General features: G+C 36.4%; 1 protein-coding gene across 2 annotated transcripts; it reads right to left on the bottom strand.

Annotated features, from left to right (window-relative positions):
- Window positions 1-419: 419 nt before the first annotated feature.
- Window positions 420-22340, bottom strand: LOC111796898 (exocyst complex component SEC5A-like). Of its 2 annotated transcripts, XM_023679694.1 has the most exons (21): window positions 21744-22339; window positions 21239-21390; window positions 17092-17183; window positions 16389-16583; window positions 16101-16228; window positions 15858-16016; window positions 14789-14893; window positions 13795-13869; window positions 10192-10329; window positions 9907-10095; window positions 9606-9749; window positions 8932-9058; window positions 8644-8854; window positions 4912-5027; window positions 4581-4815; window positions 4243-4339; window positions 2656-2733; window positions 2445-2501; window positions 2039-2188; window positions 1483-1692; window positions 420-923 (listed from the first exon to the last, which is right to left on the bottom strand). In XM_023679694.1, exons 1-21 carry the CDS (start codon window positions 22149-22151, stop codon window positions 714-716), a joined length of 3276 nt encoding a protein of 1091 aa, XP_023535462.1. In that variant the 5' UTR covers window positions 22152-22339; the 3' UTR covers window positions 420-713. The 2 variants fall into 2 exon arrangements, with proteins under 2 accessions (XP_023535462.1, XP_023535461.1); XM_023679693.1 differs by having other exon boundaries at window positions 9907-10329; window positions 21744-22340.
- Window positions 22341-24212: the final 1872 nt, after the last annotated feature.

Here is a 24212-nt window from a genome sequence, read left to right as displayed (position 1 = left end):
TTATTAGACCCGCTCGAGATCAAAAGTTCAAATCTGTAGTAATTTGAAAAAAAAAAAAAAATAGAACTTTTAGCTGTTCAACAGGTAGTCTCGAGGAAACCTTGAACATAAGATCAAGTAAATATAAAGCATACTGTACACTATTTCCTGCAGTAAACCAAGAAAGATCTATGATCACCAAACTTCGATGCTGTCGCATTCGAGCATTCGAACCTGCAACGATCAACGGTTTCAGGATACTATAAAACAATGCTTTTCGTTTCAGTGTTGCAAAATCTAAATCGCCAAATTTATATCGAGCTTTTGATTGCTTCTTGATCTAAAGAAATATAAATAAACAAAAATGAAAACTGGACTCAAAATCTTTTAGGAGAATTTGCTAATGACAATGAAGCAAATTATAAAGTTTACACAGCCAGAGCACAACAATTAAGACTTGAAATTTCTAAGATATAAGCAGACATTCACAAATGTATAGACCAAGAAACCGAACATATTGTCGACACTAATATTTGTAAAGTAAACTTGGGACAATATAAACAGTTCCACATCCCTGAAAGTAAATAATAGACATCAATTATACAGCAAAAACTGACCATGGGGAAAAATAAAACTAGGATGACCAATGAAGATTTACTTACAAGAATGAACAAAACCGCAAAGTAGTTCTGCACTGACATGGGAAAATCCATCAAGCAAACAAGAATCTAAGGTTATAAACGACGCCTGCTCCGGGACGAGAAACTAGGAGACCCCGTGGGAGTTATGCCTCCTCTATAAGTGGCATTAAATGAAGTGTATGCTGCCTTGACTGGTTCAGGGACAGAATCTAATGGAATCGACTCTGCAAAGCAAGCGGTGTTTATTCGTGTTCTCTCGAGCTCTTGTTGAAGCAACTCTGTGCTGTACTGCTGTGCCAGTGCCTGTATCATAGAAAGATAATTGACTATAGCCCAACGCACACAACAACTGTAGTAAAAGAAAAGGTATGGTTGATACATATGAATCAGTTATCATGTAGCAATTGGTAAACTTAAAGAACTCTAGACATTGATGTAGATGTTCTACCTTTTGGCTCAATATAAATCAGATATATGTTTTAGTCCTTAATGTTTGTATCTAGTCCCTATTGTTTGCAAAGTATAATTCTAGTCCCTTACATCTTAACAAATTTTAAGTTTATATCTTTTCCATCTGTAAATTTTAAAGTTTGCAAATGATAAGCTAATTAATTCCTCTAAATTTGTAAAATATAAAACTACAAATTCTCTCTCTTGGGTGGTTAATGCCAATTGCAACATGCTCCAATGGAAAGATTACACTCGAAACATGTTATAACATGAAGAGACTAAATTGGGAAAACACCTAAACTTGAGGGACTAAAATGCATATGCCAAGTCTAAAATGATAAAGAGGAAGTCGAGGCATTATTTTGAACTTTAACATGTACAAGAGAATGTAGTGCAAGGAGATGCTTCTCACAATAAGTTCATCTGGGGCAGTTGCTCCTTGCTGTCGTTCATCTAGAGCTTCCTCGCTCCCACGAGTTGACCGACGATTATGGCCTGGATTATCAGCTGCCTCTGTCACACTTTCAGTAGCTTTCTCCAAAAGAACTCCTTGCAAAGACCCCAAAGACTCCCTTGCGTCGGGTGTGAAATAAGGATTTAATATGGTCTCAAAGTACTCGAGCTGCAAAAGGAGCACAAGTCAGCTACTACCATTATAGGTTAACCATCTAAATGAAGCTGCTCCAGTGCACAATACATAATTATGATACATCCCCTAATGCAACAAAAAAGAGACATGAGATGCATGGCTTTTTTTCTTCAGCTCGTTATTATTTTACCATTTTTTTCTGTTGGAATTGGTGCATGGGCAATTTATTTGTTTGATTGCGGTTACAGATCAGCGGTTCATGTTTCTAGTTTGTTTCCTCCGTTGAAATCTAAATGCATGAAAAACATCCTATGTTCGATCAGTATCAGATTACACAGCTAACGTTGATTTCCCTTCCCTAGTTTAACATTAATTTTACCTCAAGCATGAGTTGACAGAAACCATTTGTATCAAGTGACTGTAGCTCTGTCGTTGCATTTTCATCAAAAATGCTGAGGAAAGTATCAATTAAACCTTCAACAAGAATGCCTAGTGTCTTGTCCAAAAGGGGCTTAGCACCAGCAAAAACCTGAAACGATGTATTAAAATAAGAGTCAGCTAGCCAAAACTCGTAATTAGAAGGAAGGAAAGCGGCAAATAAAATGAGAACAAAAAAAGTGTAGAAGCCTTTTCACAAAGGACATAGCACCATCAAGCTAGCATTAAAGAATCAGAAAGTTTAATTAAAAAAGTTTTAACATCCAGAACGAAAATCAGAACAATGAAACTGCATAATTCGCTTCTAGCACACGGTTGGCATTATCCTAAACTGATGGTAAGATCACCTCAGCATGGACAGACACAAGAGTGTGGAGAAGCTCTACAGCTGCATCACGCACACCCTGCAAAAAGAAAAAAGATAAAGAAAAGGAAAACATAACAAAATAGCAAAGAGAACTAGTTTTAGGTGCTAAATATTGAAAGAATAAATAAATAATGTAAAAGGCAGTGCTATCAATAGGAGCACTCATGGGAACAGTCTCCAGTGGAGCATACTTTAACTGCAGGAGCAGCTCCCCAGCGGACTCCGGAATCCAGTAAATAGTTAGTAGCAGCTGTTCTCATCAAGTTTGCCTGATGTGAAGACAATCAACCATTAGTTCATGAAAGCTTGGTGTAAACCTAGAAAATATGGATAAAATCATGATACTATCAGCTGATGTTCATGGCCATGAAAAAGAAAACGTTGAAGAATTCTAAACCATCTAATTAGAACCTTGGAAAAATAAAACTTTGTAATTATGAGATGATATAAGGAAAGATTTCGTTTTGTTTGCCTTTAGTTTTCACTTTTGTTTTGGCTCCTTTTGGTCTAGTTTTTTTTTTTTTTTTTTTTTTTTCCTTTATTGCCTGGTTGTGTAGTTTACCATTTGCTCTACAAGAGTACAGTTTTTCATAGAAGAAAAAACAACAACGTGATAGCTTTATACTAAAAGAAAAAAGTGGAGGAAATTCTATTGAATATTGAAATTTAAAATAAAATTCAATACTCGATTGGATGAACTAATTCGACTGTTTATGAGCATAAACATTATTCATGTGTAATGAGTCTCAAATTATCTTTAAGCTCCAACAATACAGCTGATTATGCTAGAAGAAAGAATTCATCAACATATCAAATCGAAATCAATCTTATTTGGCTTATGGAAAATTGAGCTCATATTGAAATGAAATAAAAGAAACAAAAGGATATTATACAATTTCGTGGTAAACTATAACAACAAATTTGTAACTTTGTTTTCTTGGTAAGAAAACAATTATTATTAACATAGACGAACTGGAAAAAAACAATTACAAGAAAATCTCCCCGATTGAGCAACTAAGAATGAGAAATAATCACAAAAATTCTGAAGTAGAAACTCAAGGGGGAGTACTGAAATGCACAGTAATCCTAACCTCCCACTTCCAAGAGTCTGCATACCCTTAAAACATCCTATCCTCTCAAGCCCTAAACTCCAATGGGAAATAACAAGGCCAGCTTGCCATAAAAGTTTCCTCCCTCTCTAGGAAACTTCTTTTAGAAGAAAAAACCATTGCAAAGGAGACCTATTTCATTGCATCGGTTCATTTTAATTTTTAAGAAATACAGTTCGAATACTAGATATCACATTGATATTCGGAAGTCATTCTTCTGAACCCAAAGCTTCCCAAGTACGTACGTATATCTCATTTACTTTTCTTTTTGTTTTTCTTCATTTTTTTGGGATAGGAAACATAAATATATCTATATGTACAAGACTTCATGATGGGAAAAAAAAAAAGTACTGCAGAACATAAGATTACTAGGCACACACAACATTAATAAATTACAATTTAAATGTAAAAATAAAAAAAATAAAAAAAATAAAAAAAATCAGATTCAATGCATGATTTGCATTGAATGTGGAAGGAAACATCAGATTTGTCAATAACAAGCAGTTCACAAAGACTCGCTCCTCTTTTCAAAATATTTACAAGAAAGGAAGGACTCACGGATGGTAAGAATATACTTCTAACGAAAAGGCAGGAATCAATCAAGAGAGTTGTTGTTGTTGCTTTAAAGAAATAAATTCCATATAAATTTAGAATGCATTTTGGCAATACCTTTGCATAGGTATACTGTTCAAGGACCTTTTCTTCAATTGCAGTAAAGGACATAACAAGATCTTGAAGGTCACTGCTATCCTCTTCAGTTTTTACCCTAGAATGAAGGGAAGGCGTTAGTGGAAACCTCGCAAATATATATAATTTTTTCAGCATCCATAATCTCAATCACAAGGAGTTTAAAGTACTTCAAAATTAGAAAAATGTAAAGCATTGCACTTAAATATTATACATCACGTCAACCAAGAGATTTTAAACTACATCTAGGAAAAGTATTATTAGAATCTTGAAGGACAAAGTAGTTATCTGCTAGGTAAAAATGAGCCTTAATCACTCACCTATAATGTGACCAAATATGCTTGTACTTGCTGTATAATTCACACGAAAGGTCCTCTTTACAAAAACCAATATTACTCAAGACTACTAATAATTGTTGATGTGGATTCACAAAATTCCCATGCACATCTGAAAGTAGTTTGTCCTGAAATTCATGAGAAAATCCATTCTGCAAGTGTGGATTGTCTTTGTTTTGTTTGGTCTGGATAAGCCCATTTCCAATATTCTCCAGATGACCTAGATAAGGTATGTATTAAATGATGTATATCACTAGATATAATTAAGAAGTATTTCCATGCAAGGATAACAAAAACAATTGGAAGTATATAATACCTGCAAAATCAAGGAAACAGTTCAAAAATGCAAGTCTAACAGATTCCTCAATTTCTTGAAGTTGCAAAAATATATCCTCCGACTTCGAAGCCTCGCTTGTTAAAGACTGAACCATACTGAAAATTAATGCAACTGAGAATCAGTTAAAAATAAATAAGTAATATTCTCTTTAAAGAAAGTTTTTGTTTGCATCTCCAGAGAACAGTAGTTCTTGCAGTGACATTTCGTTAAAAAGCTGTTCATGTATACATTTCTCATGCAAAACGAATAACTGAAACTTCATCCTATTCGAGAGTATGCGTAAACATGGCACTTATGTCCAAATGCCAATATATTAGTTCTGAACCAGGATATTATATTCCGTTCTCAGTTCTCATTAATTCTATCTCGCAATGATTACATAACTTCTGTGTGTTTCATAATGCACGAGAGGCACATATATAAAAAGAACATCAAAGCAATGCAGTTAGAGAATTCCAATTATTTGGGGAAAAAAAAAAGAATATGGAACCACATATCTGAATGTATCAAATGCATTGAGAAAATGAAACAACACCAAAGCAAACAAAAAACAAATCTCCATAAAGGCGGAGTCCAACACTAACTACAGAAAGGACTCCAATCCAAAAGAAAGGACCAATATCATAATTACAAAACAATCTTATGACCAACGCCCAAACGGAACTATTAAATCTCACCAACTCCTAAACCTCCTCCCTAGATTTCTCCACATCCCTCAAACTTCTACTATTACACTCCAACCAAATGCTTACAAAATAGCAAAGAAGCTCGTTGCCACAATATTTTACCATTCTCCCTAAAAGCGGGATGCAAAGTCACCTCCTCCATCAAATAACACGTCCCTATTCCAAGCCCCACTAACCCCAAAAGAATTCGACCTCTGATCCCAAAGGAAATTCAAACCGGTACTCCCATAGCAAACGACTTAAATCCTCCAAATGCATTTTGCCCATAATGCACCATAGCAGAAGCAAGATGACGGAAGAATGCCATTGGGCATGATTCAAGGCATTGACTCTCCTTAGTAAAAGCAAAAACCTCGACCTTTTTTTCGTAACTTTTATCTTCTATAAAGAGGAGAAGACTAAAGTCTCAAGAGCAGCCAATTGAGCAAGGGGAGAGGATAAAAGGTTAAAAAGGAATGACAAGAAATCTCCCTATCAAGATCAGGGGAACCACACCCTAACATCCTTTCTCCCTAGAACAATAAGGTGGTCTCAAAGCATAAAAAGGAGATCTCTCACCTCAACTGCCTCTCTATCTAACAAAGGGCAATGAAAGCCCAAAGAAATTGAAGAAGACTAGTTTGGAGAACACCACACAGAAGCCATAAGATGCAACTTCTAATCTGAAAGAAAGTGGAGCCCAAGGAATAAGTAAGTCATAACAATTAAAAAATTGAAAAAAAAAAAAAAAGAAGACCCATAGAAATAGCTCTGCAAAGGAATTTACAGAGGCTCCTCAACACCCCACTCAAAGACCACTCAAAAGGGTGGGGCAACACCTACTCGCTATCACTCTAAACTACAGCACATCAATCTTCAAGAAGGAATGCCATAACCATTGGCCAAGAGAGCCTCATTTCCTTAATGATAAACATGGGAAAAAATGAAGCAATAAATCACATGCTAGCAAAGACGGTATGGAAAGGACATCATCCTAAAAAGGTAAAGTTCTTCCTTTGGGAAATAGCGCATAAAGCCATTAGCAAAAGAATGTCTTGTATCACTCTTTCTTCAAATTGGTGTCCATTAGGCAAGAAAGAAAGCGAATCACAAAGCTACTTAATTTCTAGACAATGGTTCTCAATATATTTGGATGGCATCTCACATTTCCTAGGGAGGTAAAAGAATCTATTGAACATGGCCTTAACGTACCACCCTTTCAAGAATGAAAAAGACCTACTATGAAAAAACCTCATCATGGCTTTCTTTTAGAATTTGGGAAAGAAAAAAATCAGAGAATATTCGCAGAAAAGATACAGACTTGTACAAAACTTTTCGACAATGTTGCTTACCAAGCTACATTTCGGTGGAAACTATCTAATATTTTTACCTCCTATAGTTATACCTCCCTCATTGCAAATTGGGAAGGTCTTTTGTAAACACCATGGATATTACATCCCTTTTGTAAATTTCAATCATCAATGAAATTATCTCTTATCAAAAAAAAAAAAAAAAAAAAAAAAAAAAAAAAAAAAAAAAAANCAGGCTTAAGAACCACCCCCTACTTAACTAAATGCAAACCACCACCCTCCTACATCACTTCCCACAAAACAATTCTCATCAATCTCTCAAGACCCTTGCAGAATGAATTCAGGAAGCTAAATGAGGACAAGAAATAGCAAGGAATCCTTGTTAGAACTACCTGAATAAGAGCGAGTCTCCCTATTTTGGAAAAATAGACCATTTTTGAAGAAGTCAGCCCTTCCTAAAACTTTTCCAAGACAAAATTCCAAAACGGCGAACTTCTTTGGTTCCCACCCAAAGGGGGCCCAAGCTAGCAATGGCGAGCTGACTAACTTCACACCCAACCTACAATTAAACTCTTCCCCCTATTTGTCTTCAAGTCAGAGAATGCCTCAAGGAAGGAAAAAACCCTACTTAGATTGACAAAATAATCCTCCTCGCCCAAACAAAAAAAATATAAAAAATATAAATAAATAAATAAAAATAAATAAATAAAAATAACAAATGTTGTCAGCAAACAAAAGATGGAAAATATGGGATAAATGCTAACCCCCCCTTTAAGGCCTAATACAATTCCCATTGACAAGAACGAAAAAATTCATATAACTAATTCGATTCTTCATCCAACCTCTCCATTTGACCCCAAAACCTTTGTACCCAAAAATCTGTTAAAAAAAGACCCAATCCACAGTCATAGGCTTTCTCAAATCGATTTCTAAGCTTCATTAGCTATAAGCACTTGGTCCAAAATTTTCTCTCCTGCTATAAAGACTCCTTGACTGTCAGAAATAGCATTTAAATAGTATTAGGAGGGAATCGCTTCAGTCTTCCCACTAGTATTTTTGCAATAATCTTGTACATGCTTGTTGCAAGGATAATAGGGTCTACAGTCTCTCACCTTAGTCGCCTTATCCTTCTTAGGCATGAGGAATACATAAGTCCCATTCATTCTATTATCAATAATTCTTCGATCAAGAATTTGCAAAAAAAATCCTTCCACAAATCCTCCTTGATACTATACCAACAGTTTTGAAAGAAAGCTATAGTAAAGCCATCAGGACCAAGAGATAAATTCCAGGATGAATACCAGCATAATTAATTTCATCAAATGTCGGTGGCATCTCATATCTTCCCTTCTATATTTCTCTAAAATTTTATTCTCGTCATGACTACTTGACATCAACATTTATGCACGGTAGCCACAAACATTAAACACACAAGCGCATCAAAGCAATGCAGTTAGTAAATTCCTAATATTTTAGATGTATATGAAGCCCAAGATACCAGCATCTCACTATCACATGCCCGAAGTAATTTTTTATGACATTTCAAGGCATTAAGTAATTTTGTATGGCATTCCAATGCATTAATGTATTTTCTCTTCGGTATAAAACTGCTGTCCAAGAGCACAATAGCATGAACTTCTGTGACAAGACCTCTGCTTTATTCATTTTCTCTTCTTTGTGTTATAAGAAACAAAAAATACAGAAAAGTTTTATAACAGAAAGCTTTGGAGGCTTACAAATTTATTTGATCCATTGCAGAAGACATGATAGATCGAAATGCTAGAGGCAAGAAAGAGATTGTGTATGGAGATTTATTCCTCTCAATAATTGACACAGGGACCCATGTTTCATCTTTCGAAATATTTACGATGGAGCCTCGCATCCAGGCACAAAGCCTTAAAATATAAATCTTTGTCACCTCTGATTGAAGTGTTCGCAGTGCAATCACTGTGTTCACAGAAAGCAAAAAAATGTGAATGATTGGAGCGGGTAGAAAAAATTAGACATAAATGATGTGTAGATACCAGCACTTGTAGGAGCTGATTCCTTCGCTTCGAAAGTTTGACATGTGCTAGATATTTCATTTATGGCATCACTCATATACGGTTGAAGAATATTTGATTCTTCAAGATCACGAAAGGTGCTGTTAACCTGACAAGTTAAGCATTTTGCATAAATTTACTAAGCTAAGCGTACTGCATGGAGGAACCAAATGTAATAAATGTAGATTGAACTATGCAACACTGACTGATTAAGTTCATATGGGAGTAACCCAAAACAAAGAGGATTTCTTTAAGTCCAGCTCACATGGGAGAATATACTTCTGTATAGAGGGGGGCATAATAAAGATTTATTAAGCAGATACAAAAAAGATATTTAGTTGTCCTCCCATGGCTGAGATAAAAAATTATCTCCCTGCTAGGTAATGTAAAAATAAACGGTAACAAAATTTCCAGTAACAAAAGCCAACTACATGGATGATAGCCCCTCTCAAATGTTTTGGGAGATTCTCTATCATGAAGAGCAGTCTCTCACGGGTGAGAGGAGAGTACCCTTCAAAATCACAGTTATGAATGATCACAAAAACATTTATAGCACATCATTAAAATTCTACTCGGAGAAGAAATCATCCAATCCAATACCATTATTGCAGTGACTATCCAAGATATAAGCATATGACTGTCAATTGCATTCTCACCTTTACGTCATATGCAGACAGTGTATTGCGTATCATCCCAGCAACTTCCTCGAGAGAATGATTCAAGTACTTCCCTTCACCAACCTTGTCCTCATTTTTGCTAGCCGAGGTGTTTGTACTTGATTCAGTAGAAACTTGAGAAGACTGAAATTATAAAATCAAGCATCAAGATAAAGGCTATAATGAAAGTTAAGAAAAAATTAATCTTATCCTCACAAGCACTATAGAGAAATAATTTAAAAACAACAGATCCACTTATACAAGACAGCATGCAGTAGATCACTAACTGATCTCAAATTACCTTGGCAAATTTCCCACTGAAAACAGAAAGAGCAGTTTTCCAAAACACTGGTATGTGACGGATAAGTACAGCTGTCAATCTCTGAATATATCTACCTCTGAGAGCATCAACTTCTTCACTATTTACTTCCACGAGTTCCACACCCACAGGGAGATGGCCAACCCTAACAGAAGAATGATCAACATCTGACTGACAACAATGAAAAAAAATTAAAACGAAGGCCATGTTCAATTTAATAAATTTGCTCAAATCATCATTAGAATCATCTTTACAGATTTCACCTACAGATTGATCCAGATCTTGTTGAATCTGCCTCCATCTTGCATCAGCAATAGCTCTTTCACGCAATTTAGTATTCAAAGCTTCCATTCTTGACTCATGATCTATGGTGCACTTCTCAAGCAAACCTCGTATCTTGTGATTCTATAAAAGAAAACAAAACGTACCTCGATGAGCTGACCATTTGTACTTAATTCTTTACGCTTGACTTCTAAACTAATCCATTCACTTCAATATGAAAATAGGGGAAGGGGGAAGGAAAAGATGGAGATCAGAAAAAATGCATTTTCTTCCGTTTTTTATGATAAGAAACCATTCCATTAATCACCAAAAGATATACAGAACACTGAAAAAAAATCTCCCTACAAGCAAAGGCTTTAGAGAAGGTGTTCCACTGGGTCAATCCCCATATTCACAATTGTTGAACTCAAATCAAATAAAATATTATTAAAAAAAAGTGCTAAAAATGACCGTGATTACTAACTCCAAGAAGCTAAAAGGAAAATAGAACCAAAATTATCACTCAAATGCTTTATAAGAATTCTAAAGAGGTCACCCAACACGAAAGCATGTAAGTGAGAATCGAACATCCTGAAAGGTCCCAATGTTGGTCTATAGAGGAAGTTCCCCTTGAGACATGTAAAGTGATGTGGCAAGGGCAAGGGGAAGCATGGGAATATCAAGGCTATCAGGTACAGGATCGGAATTTTGAATACTAGGCTTGGGGCATTCCAGTTGGTATCAGAGCAAACATCTCCTACTACATTGTGGTTCAAGGACGAACCACGGTTGAAGCTAGTGAGCATGTGACTCACAAGTATAGGAAGGATATATGAACGAACTAAGACCACATTTGAATTAGAGATTTTAAGAATATGAGTATAGGTTAGAAAGGTAGAAAATAACAGAGGAATTATAGAAAATACCTCAAAACTTTGGGTTTCGCTACAATAATACTCCAAAAATTTAAAAAGTTATATTAATATCATTGATTTTTCGATGAAAAATGCCCTTACTGAGAAAAACCACAGCTGAACGTTTAATCGAAACAGCAACCAGCTAAGAGAGAAATAAAAAGAAAGCTTAGCTAAGAAAGAAATGAAAAAGACACCTAAAGAGAATTTGTGGAATAAACCATGTCTGGCCACTCCCACTGGCTGTAAACAGTAAAGAGTTGAGACTACTCCTCTAAGATAAAATGGGAAAGAAACTGCGAATCTCATAGAGGGCATAGAAAACCAACCAGAAGGCAAAGTGTGTAACCTCCATATCTCAAGGAAGACAGTAGAGGTGCTATATTTGTACATTAGACCAATTTCATAAAAAGAATGTACGAGGAACAAAGGTAACGGTAGCAAAAAGCAGTGTAAATATGAGTTCAAAGGTTTGATTAACACGTGGGAAAAGTGAATATGTGTGATAAGGTTCAAAGAGATAACCTCACTTATTTATCTCCCCAAATATGTGTTTGTTATGCCAGACGAACGAGGAAATGCTTGATCACAGCCTTCTTCATTGCAGTTTTAGTGTCAGGTCGGATTATTTTGGCCATTTGTTTGGCTTGAATGGGTGTAAGCTTCAGTAAATAGATGCTTGGATGGTGGAATCTCTTAATGGATGGCGCTAAAAAAACTAAGCTTAAGTGCTTTGCAGCAACGTTTTGAAGGCTATTTATGGTTGTTATGGAAGGAGAGAAATGCAAGAGTCCTTTCAGATAAGTACAATTCTTTTGTATTGTGATCTTGTACAGTTCAAGGCTTCTAATTGGAGCAGCGAACACATTCTTTTGTAATTACTCCGCTTTCTTCATCAACTTAGATTGGGAGATTCTTATGTAGAATTTTTCTTTCTAGGAGGGGACACCTTACCGCTTTGTGCGCTGGACTTTTTGTTTCTTCCATTTGAATGAAGTGGTAAATGTTTCGTTAAAAACAATTGAAAAAAACAACAAAACAAAACAAAAGGGGTTTTCCAAGGTCAAGAACTAGCTAGAAGGTCTTTCGGGAACTTGTTAAATTATTTTGTAATCAAGTACAGCTAAATTATTCACCAGCAGGAGGCCATTTTGTAACCTGTGGGGGGTGGAGATATCTCACCTCCCCTCTTTTTGTACATCCATTTTGGTAATGAAGTTATTGCTTCTTATAAAAATAAAATAAAATAAATTATGAGCCTTGCATAATATGTATTCGGGAGAGATTCGAATAACTCAATACTTAATGTTTCTTATTCAACATTGTTAAGAATTGGATTTGATCGAAAATCACAGCTGGGAGTGCCCCAGCAACGTTGTAAACTACTATGGTTTCAAGTATTGATAGGAATCGCCGATCTTTAAACCCATGATGAAGGGATGTTCAAAGTGATTATTAGGGATAACTTATTTGCACCCTTTTGGTTTTTCATTTGCTTCAAATTAAAATAACAACTCTTATACAACCCAACACAACACTTCAGAAGTGAAGATACATATTTGCCTAAGTTTCTCTACAACCAACACAACTAATTAATATATTTCAATATCGAGCATTGCAGATTGCAGATTGCAGATTGCTCAAATATGGGGCATCAAGCTTGAGACTCGGGCATGAGAAAAGGTGCTTTTCACAGGGAGGTTGGAAATTTGTTAGCACTCCTCCAGAAGCTTGATTCGATTCATTTGAATAATGGGCTGGATTCAGTTACTTGGTCGCTGGAAATTTCAGGCTTGTTCTCAACTGAGTTATCTTTTTTAAAGTTAACTCAAAAGCCTGGTAGCTTGAAGGCTCCTTTGGTGGATCTAATTTTGGAACTTCAAAGACCCTAAAAAGGTCAAAATGTTTCTGTCTCTGGCCCATAGAAGTTTGAATACCCATGCCCAAATTCGAAGGAAGTTCCCTAGATGATCCCTGTCCCCCTAGGTATGTTGTCTGTATCAGGAGGAGTTGTTAGACCACCTCTCCTCACTTTCCATTTGTGTACAAAGGGTGGCGTTTCATTTTAAAAATCTTCGGCTTGGACCTTTGCCACCCTCGAGAGTGGAGGATTGGTTGGTCAAAGCTTTATCAGGCTGGAACCCTAAAGGCAAGGCAAAACCTCTATGGAATTGCAAAGTTAGAGCGCTCTTATGGCATTTTTAGTAAAGCTTTTCTTTTCAGTAAAGATCTCGATGACCCTGAATAAGAAGTGGTTTTTTTTACGGTCTTGGCCTAAGTGATCTCTGAAACTGAAAGCTTTTCGATTGGAAAGAAATTAACCAAGGAACATCCAAAGAAAAGTTTGCTTTGTTTTTCTTTTTTTTTTTTTTCCTTTTTTTTTTCTTTTTTTTGTTCTTGTTGGGATAGTGTGGTTCATATAGCTTCTTAGTGATGTCAAATCATACCAAATTCTTTCGTAGTTACAGCCTTGTCTTGATTATGACAGATTGGAAGGGCAGTTCTTCTGTAATCTCTTTGGTAGTATCTTCTTCCTTCCCTTTGGTTAATATATATCATCGTTTCTTAAAAAATATTATTAAAAAAATAAAAAAATATCTATATACTCGATAGACTGCCCAATATAATATTAATCTCACGCCACATACTGAATATATGATCAGAAATCCAAATGCCATGAGGAAGCACTGTTTACCTGTATGTTTAAATAATGCCACACAGGATCTGATTCAGGATCCAGCTCCAGTAGTAGTCTCACAGTGTTTTCAAGCTAAATGAAATATCAAAAGAATAATTAGCCACCCAAGAGTTTGCATACAAATGAGAACATCGAAAAAATGAGTTGGTAATACTATTACATTACAATATACATGAACAAGCCACAACTTCTTGTAGCTTTGGAAGGAATTTAGGAAGAATAGAATTTTAAAGACTCTCCTAAAATTGTGAACATAATTAGGTATGAACATATTTCTACAAAATTAATTATAGAAAGACGAAGGCTATAGCTGTTTGTGTTCATTTTACAAAATTACCCCGTTTATTTGTACTAGATTGACCCATGGATTACACTGAGGCTGAATTTTTGCAGAATACCTTTATTTAAGACAATTTGTGTACAGTCTACGGTTTATCTGCATATCTTCCATATCCAACCATCTTAATAACAATCGCACAGCTTCAAGATATATAATTATGTAGTATTCAGTTTCATTTATAGAAAATGCATGCATCAAATCTGTTTTACTAAAGAAACGCATTGATCTAAAATAAATTGCTCAATCAGAAAATTGAACGAACAATTCCTAGGAGGAAAAAGAGTATATAAAACTATCCACTGCAAATCAAAACCAAAACCATCATCAGTAATATGTATATGATGCAATCAGTCTGACTCAACTATAGCTACGATGGAAAGTTTTGTACTGACGAAGATGCAAACATCATTTCTTTTCTTGTACACAAAGTTATCTGAAATATATTTCCGTAATTAGTAACTTGGAGTGAACTAAATGCAAAACAAAGAGCTGACTCTTTAATTTAAGAGCAACAAGTGCTGCTCCCAGCACAGACTATAAAGATGCTTTTGGCAGCCACAAGGTATCAGGAAGATATCCAAAATTTTCTATCCTGTAGAGGTCTAGAGGATGAAGTGAAAATAATGAAAAATGGTTAAAAAGAAAGCTCACATTTGTCAAATCTATTTTTGGGTCTTCCATTGACTTGTAAAGTGTGCCTTTGAACTCGTGCACCACTTTTTCAACCTCTTCAAGAACTTTTTTCAAAATTCCCACCTGAAACCAACATGTAGCAATGAGAATTTAATTGTCATCCAACAATTCATCAATATCCAACTACATAAACCAAATACATCAATCTAGGGTATTTCCATATTCAGACTGACGTTAGTGTCTAAGCATTGCCTGTAAATGGGTAGAAAGTTGCACAGAGTAACATCAGGAGAGCGAAAAAAATTGCACAGAGTAACATCAGGAGAGCGAAAAAAAAAATACTCAAACTAAAATTTCAAAAATCAAACAATGTAACGAACCTTTCTGGAAACTTCATTTGTCAGTTTTATCTTAAATTTCCAGGAAGGCATGATCCAGTGCAAAACCATGGGTTATATCATTTTGTTCATTTGATAGTTCGAAAGTTTAGGCACTTGGATGACACAAAGATAATGTTTCCAATGTCCAAAAACTGTAATGCCTTTCACTAGAAATCTTCCCATAAGCTATCATTAACATAACGATGCTACATTTTATAACAAACATACAGAATAAAAGCTTACCACACATCAGAAGGATAATAAGGTACAGAATAATCTTAGGATAAAGGAAGTCAAGTAATTTTGCAACTGTCATATATAAAATAAATTGCACAAAATAATATACTATAGAGCACAATTGGCTAAAGAAAGCAAAAGGTAGGAATCCAAAAGGCAGCTTAAACGAAATACTCATCAACATTTTTCACTCTGCATTGAACATGAAAACTATTATTGCAGAAACAGAATATGTTTGCCAGATTTGACATGACTTGGAAGAGCATGAAGAACGGAGGAAGTTATATACAAAGTTTTGAAGGACAGAGCACTAAGGTTTCCTTGCAAAGGCAGATTTAGAAAACACATTGTGGAAGTTGACGGAGAGTTAAGAGTGGCTTCAACCCAAAAATCAAAATTTGTCCTCCCTCATGCATTGTGGTAAGACATTATGTAAACAAAATATGAGAGGATGTAGAACTGAAGTTTACATGAGATGGCAAAGCAATTGACTTTGCTTTTTTGTACTCCCGAACTGCCAGGTCATATTCACCCTTACTAATGCTGCTGCGAATGGTACTTGGCAAGTTAAAAAGCGTTCTGAACCTTTGCAGCATTCCTTGAACTGATCTGATCTTTTCAGCTTGTGCCTACAAAAGAAACTTTATATAATCCATTTCCAATCAATAGTTCAAAGCTTCAAAGCCCCTTGCCAGTTTTGAATCTATACTGACCTGTCTTTCAAACAGAGACTGAAAAGCCCGATTGGCTTGCTTGCTTACTCCTTGAATACAATTAAACAAATGTAAAGTTCCAGAACCTTCAGGGTCTTCTTCAATTCGTCTCAACTTGGACTCAATATCTAGGAATTACAAACATTACCATCACAATCAATAGACAATGCATATTCATATCAGACGAGGAAACGGTAAAAAGCTGAATAAACAAGAAAAATGTTGGAGTAAATATTAACTCAGTAGCAGATAGTCATATTCAGCTGAAAAGAAACGATTTTTGCATACCATCAATTGTGGTTTTGCAAGATACAAAGCAGTCAAAATTGTCTTTGACTAACTGTTTTCTTTGCTGCGTCCGTCCTTTAAGGTCAGTTTTTATAGAAAAAGCGCCTTTCTCCAAGTCTCCTGCAGTTGTGTCTTGGTGTATCCGAGAAATGAAAAGTTTTGCATCAAATTTTTCAGAGAAATACATCAACTTGTCTGCCAACATGCATATAAAATATGTGTCAGCACCAATGACAACAAGTATTATCGCGAAGTACCTAACTTATGCAACCAACAAAAATATCAAGTACAAACGCCCGACCACATCTTAATGTAATTATAATCATATAATAATATTCCGTAGCACTCACAAGAAACAAAGCAAGAGAAAACACTTCATAGCCAGTTAGAGCAAAGAGAGATATGGTCTGGTAACCAGAGAAGGAGATGTACATATAACATACTCTTCCTAAATAGACATACTCTTCCTAAATAGAATACAATCCTCATTAACGAACAGAAGGAACAGAATTGTAAGAACTCAAGATGACTCTGAACAATGGCCTTCCAAGGGCTACAGCCCAAACCCAAATAAGCGTATCGGGAATACCAAGCCATTGGAGCAAACCCTATATTGCTATGGATAAGCAAATTGTTCTCCTCATGAGAAACAATAACAAGGTGGATATGAATTTGTACGCCAGAACCAAAAAAGAAAATATACCTCGGAAGGCACCATCAATGAAATTTTTCTCAGATTTAGGAGAGCTCTCAGATGTCTCCGTGATCAATCTTAATGATTTGTTGTCTATTACTCTGTAAATACAACAGAAAACCACATTAGCAAGTATGTTTTTTATATAAGCATTTCTATAATTTTTTCTTCTACAAGAAACAAGCTTTTGTTGATATAATAAAAGAAAGAAAATGTTCAAAGATGCAAACTGAGTGAAAAGGATAATCAACCAATAACAGCAAAAGCCAAAATAAATCATTGAAGAACAAAGTGCACAAGGGAGAAACTATCCCAAAAGTAGAACCACAAAGACCAAAATGTCACTAAACCTAAAGCCCTATCCATCGAAAAGCTGCAGCTAACCCACTATCTTAGGGACAAAATTTAGGAAGAGAAGTAGCTCAATGTTTAGTTTCATGACAACACGTTTTTTTCTTTTCTCTTTCATATTCTTTAATCATTTTACTTGTCAGAAGAGATTCTAAGACATACCTAACAAAAAAGAAGGTTGAGTGATATTCTGAGATTGTAGAGGGAGAACTTTCTTAAGCTGTCCCAATTAACTCTAGCAAAAAACTTGAACATACATGGAATGAGGCAGACAAGTGTTCGTGATCACATGGAATTGATATCAAGGAAAGGTAGGGGGTAGTTTGAAGTTCAAATCCATTCCGAAGGGCAGGGAGGAGACAAAAACAACGATTGTACTACTGCTAAGAATGGGGACCTAATATATAGAGATTTTTAGAATATCTTTTGACCATTGAACTTGGCTACCACCCCCAAGTTTGTGTTCCTTCATTTCAAAGGCTAAGGCAGCTTCTAATAAATAATTAGTAAAAGGCATTGTCAACTTCTGTCCACTTAAATTGAGTGCTTGCTATAGTCCTAATCTATGGACAGGAGGAAAAAGGAGAAAGGCAAGATGAATTGAAGAAGAGAAAGGAGCTAGAGTAGAGAGCAGGTGATAACCCTCAATATTATTTATCAATAATGGTGTACAAGACAAAGAGGAGATTTATAGAGCTATCCATCTCTCTTAACCTCTACTGTGTTAAAATTCCCAGAGCATACCCTTTCATCAGCTCTCTAATACAGTCCCTCTATCTAACTCTTTCTCTAGACCCCAGCTCCACTCACAGACCTTCTTTGATATATGTAAATAATCAATGGTCTATCAGGAGCCAATAGGTGGGGAAAGGAGGCGAGGGGAGGGGGAGAAAGAAAGCAAGTTGAAGGAGTCATGAGCATTCAAATCTAAAAGCTCCACTAAAATGTGAATTAACAATCATATACCTAATATCTCACCAAAGACCTTAACCCCATTGTCGATGGTATTAAAAATATGTCATGAATATTCAAATGAAACTCACTTCAATAATTTTTGGGATGTAAGCGTGTATCAATCAATTTCAATCAGATTATTGGGTATCAGTTAAGATCTATTTGGAATTCTTTTGCATGAACTTCAGTTGTCATTGGCTCAAAGCCATAATTTACATTCTATGCTCAAATGTCCTTCTGGGATAAACGGAGTCTATCAAGGCAGGAGGGATTTTTACTCATCAGCGCACTGTTACTTGCCCTTATATTCCCAATATCTAACTCCTTGACGCCAACTGGTTTTATCACCCTCTCCCAATTGACTAAATGTGATCCTCCCCCTTCCTCAATCCCTTTTGAAAAGAAGTCCCTCATAAGCTTCTCCAAGGTTTTTCTAACTTCCACAAGGATCATAAAAAAGACCAAAAATAGGTTAGAAAACCACTCGACACAGGTTAAAAAGGAAAAACTCTTTTTCCAAGATGAGAGACTCCTACAAACTTTGTCGACTATGGGATCTCAGAACGGGATGTTTTCTGGTGTTGTGACAAAGGAATGCGCACGTAGGATGAGGGAAACAATCCTTATGTCACATCCTTTGGTTATTTCATTTTCTGATTAAATAAGAGTCCTTTGATTTACTCTACAATATTAGCAGTAATTTGTGTGTATTTGCAACATTATTTCCTTTTCTGTAATGGACTTTTCTTCTACTTAAGAAACCATTGTCATTCATTGTGAATAAAAGAAAAAAGAGAATATTTATTCTCTTAATATTCTAAAATGGCATTAGAACCAACAAATTAAACCCCTACACCTAGCAGCCGCCAGAACTAACCCCAGCTGCCATTGCTTGATAAGCAACCCATGCTGCCTAGGCTTCTTCACTATCAGACTTGTGCTTGTACAAGAAATGTCATTATCAGTCGTCCAAGCTCCTTCCAATTAGCACCATTGTTTGTCCACATCACCCTCTAACTCTTAACAATCTCCCAATTCACCAAATGAACTCCTTCAACTTCCTCCACACCTTCCCACAAAAAGTCCCTCATAAGCTTCCTGAAACTATCACACTGAACATGGTGCTCTAAACAGGGAGAAACAAAGTGAGAATACCACTTAACACCAACCGGATTAGGGTAAGTCTACCTCCTTTGGAGAAAAAACTTCTCTTCAAAGAGGCCAGCCTTTTTCTCACCTTGTCCGCCATGAGACTCCAAAAAGATACCTGCCTAAGGTTGCCTCCAAGAGGAATCCCCGAGTAAAATGTTAGTAAGCTTTCTTGTTTCCAAGCTTCAACATAAAGACAATTATTATATTCAGGAAAAGATAAACGTACTTCAATATTGAGGGCATTTGTATTCAAAGAAGAGTAAAACAAAGTTTAGACTTTCTTATGTCACATTTATATTAGGACTTTCTTACCCTTAGTCCAATCCCTGAGTAAAATTTTCCTTAACAAGCTTCAACATAAAGACGATTCAACCCTGCTTCCAAGGAAGCTTTCCTCTTCTCATAACTGACCGTGTAATCCAACTTCAAGCTCCCTAACCAACTTTGAACTACCTCTTTCAATCATCTTGGACCAAATTCCATTCTTAGGAGTAGGGGTCAAGACTAAAGGATCTTCCTTAGTCACGATAGCATGAATGCCCATTGGAGCTAAAGCACCCCAACCTAACGACCAACTACCAATTACCAATTTCCCCCACTAAAGGGAAAACCCTAATCAAAGACACTGTTTTCATTAAGATGAAAGGAAGTGTGAGATAAATTGCGCATTTGAGAAGTAACAAGAAGTTCAATCAAATGGCTAGTTTTACCAAATTAAGGACTTTTATATTCACCCCAAAAGCTTCTTCTCCATCCTTATGTCAGAATTACAACGTTGCATTTTTTTTTTTTTTCTTTTTTAACCTGATTTTAATAGTTGGAGCCCCTTTCTATGGAAGCTCTTGCCTTTTGGCTTGGGTTGTTTGTTGCATCGCTGGCATATCTTTTCTTTCATTTTATCTTAGGAAAGTATGTTTTTCACCCCAAAAAACAATGGAAAAACAATTTTTTCATAGAGAAAATGAAAGGTTATTGACATACTTACTCCTCGTTCTCCAATCCCTTTTTTTAAAGTTCTCCAAGGCATGATCTTTTAAAAGCTAAAACTCTTCTACTATCCAAAAAAAGACAAAGATTTGTAGGTTTGATAGAGTGAGTGCTCTCAAAAGTATGTCTTCTACCAAATGATATTCTCTAGTTCCATTCTCAAACTGTTGGGAACGGGAAGCTAGTGTAAAAATACTTCAAAGAGGGATTCTCCTTTTTTAACATCCAAAAGACAAAAGGCACAACCTACTAGTTCTTTTAATGAGGCATAAATGGAAGAATTTATCCTAGAAGCGTAAGAACTAAAAAAGCTGCATGAAACCATCACAAAGGTTAATTATAAAGAACAGGAACTAAAAAAGCTGCATGAAACCATCACAAAGGTTAATTATAAAGAACAGGGTTGTATCTAAAAGACATAGAAAAATATCTTTGCTCATTTCTCTCTTCTTTCTTTTCTTTTTTTNAAGCAATAATTTGATTGATGCCTAAAATTTACAAAAGGGATGAAAAATCCATGATGGGTACAAAAGGTCCACGGCATAAATTGCAATGATGTGATAATTTAAGCCTCCTAGAACTAGAATAATTACTAACACCACCAATCAAATACCAAAAGTCATGTTCAAAACGTTACTACAAACATAAAGTTTATGAAAATAGTCATAAGCCCATGAAGCAAGTACAAAATGCAAGCCAGAAATAAACTTACCCCAACCCAAGTGGATCTATACATTCCATGCCACGAGGGAATGACTGCAAATGGCTGAGCCCCGGTCTACCAATGGCAGATACCTTTCGGTCAAACTTCTGAGGAATCGGTGCTGTTCTTGTCTCCCGCATTTCACGTACTCTTCTAGCAAGCTGTGCAAGCAAATAGCATTCATCCACAAATGATGAATCATTAATAATATATATTGACAAAGCATTCTCCCCGTCTAAGTTGGGGAGGGCAAGTTCCACAGTACAGAAGAAATTAATCCAAGAAAAGTGATAGACAAAATTTGATTGCAGCCATCTAAATGCATAAAACTACTGGTTACTGATCGCCGTTTCCGAAAAAGCTTGACAAAGGCATCTAAATATACTTTTCAAATGATTTCAACAACAAGAGGGAAGATAAACATTAACCACTCTCCTAAAACAGCTAAAACTTGAAGAAACTGCTGTATAAATCGAAAAATTGAAGCGAAATTAAAGTAACGATGTAGAAGAACCTCGTCTTCATCAACATGCTTCCAGCAATGAGGCTCCTCGCCGTCCCAGCCAGGATCATCGTCCCTACCAGAGGACCTAGCCGCCTTACCGCCGCGACCTCTAACTGCGGACGTTCGACGATAATTGGCGGAATCCTCATCACCACTGGAAATGCTCAGCATCTCAACCTCCGAATCGTCATCGTCGTCGACAACTCTCCTACCACCCTTAGGCTGCGCTTTACTGCCACTAGTTTTAGAAGAAACAGCAGCTCCAGAAGCCGATTTCCGGGAGTGAGCCGGCGGTCGGACGTAATTAGCAACGGGCTTGCCAGATTTAGAGACATAATTGACATCGCGCTGTTCTTGCTCCTTAAGAGCCATCCGCAGCAGTTCATCCTCATCCAGGTCGTCGCTGTCGGTGGACATTTTCGCCGGATTCTGATTCAGTACCACCGGAAGATTGAGAATTAAGAGTAGATCTGGAAATCAGTGGTAAAAGCCTCAAATCAATTGGAATTGGGAATTGGGAATTGGGAATTGGGAATTGGTGAATTGAATATGAACAGCGCCCGAGAAAGTAAGAACAAAAAATGGAAGGTAGATGAAATCGAAGCACCAAACGAAGAAGCCGTCTTTTCTCTTCACCGGAGGGACACGTGGCTTTACACGTACGTACACAGTAATACCCTTAAATCGGTACAAATTAATTATTTCTTGTTTTTTTTTAAAGATTTTTTTAGTTAAATCAAAAATTAAAAAATCAAAAATAAAAATAAATAAATAAACAGTTTTGGACCTAAAAAATATGATAATTTAGTTTATAAATTTTAATATTTAATAATTTAGTCGCTGTACCTTAAAATTTATTCCTATCGGAAAAAAAAATCATCAAAATTGAAGTCAACTTTTATTATATAATTAATTGTAACCTAAAGTGTGTCACATAGGTACACATTCATGTGTCGAACGCTAGGATCCACCTTGACCCAATAACCCGTGCATGACCCGAAAAAAACCCTACGTATGATCCAGCATCGTGACCCGACCTGATCCACTTGAACTGACCAAGCTACTTACGAGCACCCTCTCTATTGTAGGCGTGAAGGCGCGTGTGAATCCCTTTTTCATTCATTTGACTCTCGTTCGTTAGTTTTTCGCCCCAGTTTTGATACCGACACTATTTCAATGTGAATCAAGACCTACTAGAGAAGTTTTGCTATTTGGATGAGAATACTATGTATGTTAAGAAAAATTACCAAAATACCCCTACAATGAGAATTAATGTTCCACGATTTTAATGTTTTCCATTGTGCTCGAATGGAGGATGGGATATCGTAGTTTGTGCTCAGAGCGATTGCTGGATGTTATCTCCTCACTGAACTTGTATGAATGTATGATATAATATGTTTAGTTCTAGGTGATTGATTGTGTGTTCTCCTTGTAGAGCGTGTTTATCTAAATAGAGTTATGAATACGACGTTAGAGCTAGATCGACTAGACGATAACCTAGGTCAGAACGCCCTTAGTAGACTAAGGACCTTAGAATCATGAGCGACAATCAAGTGGTATAGACCCTAGTGCTCCCGGACTAATAAAGACTCGGAGAGCCAGAATATAGTAGCCTAGAGTAGAAAGTTCATATTAAGCCACCTAATCGTCCTAGGAACCTAGTAGACCATCTCAACACCCAAGGTGACCAAAATGATATTTAGATTATGTCTTCGATGCTTTACGTGATCAATAGGAATATCTCCCTAACAAACCATGCATGAGTCAACCAAGTTAAGATTAGGACACTAGAGCCAAAGTGGTTTACACGTGAACCTAGCTCAATACATTTCTAGTAGATCGAGAACCTTAGGATCGTGAGTGGAGATTAGAGGTCTGGACATGAGTACACTCAAAGATTAGATTAGCCCCAAGAAGCTAGTCCCGATAAGATTTAAACTACCTAGTAGGCCTCCACGACATCCAGGAATGACTAATGTAGCTCACCAGGCTGTTAGGAGTATGAATGATGTCACCAGAGTCTCCACCTCCTATCTCCTCTAGTTCACCCTTAGGCTAGCAGCACCGTACCAGGTGGTAGTAGTTTAGGCACCGTCGAGCTATGTCTAGGCTGGATAGGGCAATATGTCGAGATGACTAGATGCCCAACCTTGTGGAAAATGGCTAATGGCCTCCTAATCAAGGTTACTATGTTTTAAAAAAAACTGCCCCATTGTAGGACTATGTAGGTTGATACATTAGCTCGCCAACACACGAGGTCATTTCCTTCAAAATACGGCAACTTTATGGTCATGTGGAAAGGTTCACCAACTAACACACCATGAATCATGTTCAAATGATCAGACACCATACTATCCCACTAGATTACTCAAGATATCGGTCCTTCACTACATAGACAAGACAATCTATCTAAGTCAAAGAACAAAAATGTCAGAAAATGTCACGACCCAATTTTCAAGACATTGAATCTCGTACCAT

The sequence above is a fragment of the Cucurbita pepo genome, chromosome LG06 (genome assembly GCF_002806865.2).
Source record: "Cucurbita pepo subsp. pepo cultivar mu-cu-16 chromosome LG06, ASM280686v2, whole genome shotgun sequence".
NCBI lineage: Eukaryota > Viridiplantae > Streptophyta > Magnoliopsida > Cucurbitales > Cucurbitaceae > Cucurbita > Cucurbita pepo.
The sequence above is the reverse complement of the archived record's forward strand: the minus strand, read 5'-3'. Positions and strand labels throughout refer to the sequence as shown.

Excerpts from the sequence above, each read along its gene's own strand:
- LOC111796898 (XM_023679693.1), bottom strand. The coding sequence starts at position 22,151 with ATGTCCACCGACAGCGACGACCTGGATGAGGATGAACTGCTGCGGATG. Across the intron at positions 16,017-16,100 it reads AGTCTCTGTTTGAAAGACAG|GCACAAGCTGAAAAGATCAG; the intron begins GTCAGTATAGAT and ends TTTCTTTTGTAG. Across the intron at positions 9,750-9,906 it reads TCAGTGGGAAATTTGCCAAG|TCTTCTCAAGTTTCTACTGA; the intron begins GTAATTTGAGAT and ends TTATAATTTCAG.